The sequence below is a fragment of the Gracilinanus agilis genome, chromosome 3 (assembly GCF_016433145.1).
Source record: "Gracilinanus agilis isolate LMUSP501 chromosome 3, AgileGrace, whole genome shotgun sequence".
In the NCBI taxonomy this organism is placed as follows: Eukaryota; Metazoa; Chordata; class Mammalia; order Didelphimorphia; family Didelphidae; genus Gracilinanus; species Gracilinanus agilis.
The window spans coordinates 87,532,861-87,534,762 of NC_058132.1; the positions used below are offsets into that span (position 1 = coordinate 87,532,861).

General features: G+C 38.4%; 1 protein-coding gene across 1 annotated transcript; it reads left to right on the top strand.

Annotated features, from left to right (window-relative positions):
• The first annotated feature begins 261 nt into the window (after positions 1–261).
• LOC123238666 (olfactory receptor 52B4-like) lies at positions 262–1,206 on the top strand. The gene has a single exon (XM_044665872.1). It carries the CDS (start codon positions 262–264, stop codon positions 1,204–1,206), a length of 945 nt encoding a protein of 314 aa, XP_044521807.1.
• Positions 1,207–1,902: the final 696 nt, after the last annotated feature.

The window sequence follows — 1,902 nt, forward strand, 5'->3', positions numbered from 1 at the left end:
CAAAGATAAAGAAAAGGAAATCTGTTCAACTATAAAAGGTTGGAGAATTTACAACTGAAAGAATTGTGGCATTTTTTGAGTAGCACTGACTACTCAAATGTTAATGGTTACATGTATTTATCAGTAACAAATGATACATTTACAAAAATAAAATATGTGATTGGGTAAATAAAGAGGATAAATAGGTGTTAAAAATCAGAAATAATAAAACATCCCTTTAATTAAGGTACTACTATCTTGACAGGGTGACCATCCATGACCATGGCCATCACTAACATCAATGCCACAAGCCACACGTTTTTCTATCTTCTGGGCATTCCTGGCTTGGAGGATCAACACATCTGGATCTCAATCCCCTTTTTTGCCTCCTATATTATTGCACTTCTTGGTAACAGCCTCCTCATCTTTATCATTGTCACTGATCACAGCCTTCATGAACCGATGTATATCTTCCTGTGCATGTTGGCTGTACTTGACCTTGGTCTCTCCACCATTACAGTTCCCAAAGCCTTAACCATTTTTTGGTTTAATTATGGAGGGATATCTCTAGATGGATGTATTACTCAGTTATTCTTCGTCCACTTAACCTACATTGCTGAATCAGGAATCCTTCTGGTAATGGCATTTGATCGCTATGTTGCAATTTGTTACCCACTGAGATACACAATGATCCTTACCCCTTCAGTGATCATAAAACTCAGTATGGCTGTCTACTTGAGAAGTTTTTCTGCTGTATTCCCCTTAATATTCCTTTTGAAAAGGCTTTCTTTTTGCAAAAATAACCTTCTCCCACATACATATTGTGAGCACATTGGTTTGGCCAAGTATGCTTGTTCCAGCATTAGAGTGAATATCTGGTATGGTGTATTTGTTGGTTTGCTCTCTGTGATACTAGACTTTATCCTTGTTGTGGTATCCTATTGTGTGATTCTCTATACAATCTTTCGTATTCCCTCTCGGGATGCACGTCACAAGGCTCTCCAGACCTGTGGTTCCCATATCTGTGTTACCTTCCTCTTCTTCATTCCTGGAATCTTCACAGTTATGGTCCAAAGGTTTGGCAAACAGATCCCACCTCATATACACATTCTAATGGCTAATGTCTGCATGCTGGTTCCTCCTGTGATGAACCCCATCATATACGGGATAAAGACTAAACAGATTAAGAACCGTGCGTTACATTTGTTGTTTCAGAGACAAAGATGACCTTGCTGGTGACAGTTAGGTAAAACTTTTTTGAAGGCACCAACAAAAAAAATAGTTTGTTATAATTAAAATTAATCTGGAGGGTGTTACATTTATAAGCATTTATTAGTAAAGAAAGAGAAATAGATAAAGGAAGAGAGATAGATCTCAGCCTTTCTAACTTTTTTAGATATACCAGACATCAGGACTTAAGGGAAAGCTCAGAGAGAAAAACCAGTACACAAACAGGTACAGAAGCCAAAAGACCAACTCTACTTCCTACCCTTGCTTTTCAGACTCTCACTCTTCCTCCCTTTCCTTGGCCAGTGGCTTTCAAATGTCATGCTCTCTGCCTTTCTGCGGTGATGTTACGGCAGTCCATCAGGTTGTCAGAAACAACATGTGACTCTGTGACTCCTATGTCTCACCACTGGAGTGCTGTGGGATGGAGTCATTTTACTTCACACAATCCCCCCTCTGATTCTTTGGGAGCATGTTAAGTCTCTCCACTCTTGGTTCTCCAGGTGATTAACATGTTAGTCTCTCCAATGAATCACTCCACATATAGAGTCTATACATTTACTATTTTTTCACTAGGGGATATAAAAGCATAAAATATATCGTACATTTCATGGAGTCAGTTACTACAATTTTGGGAATAAAAGAAAAAGGAGAAAAAGAAAACTAATTGATAGTTGCATTGACAAAGAGCCTCTT

Excerpts from the sequence above, each read along its gene's own strand:
- LOC123238666 (XM_044665872.1), top strand. The coding sequence starts at position 262 with ATGGCCATCACTAACATCAATGCCACAAGCCACACGTTTTTCTATCTT.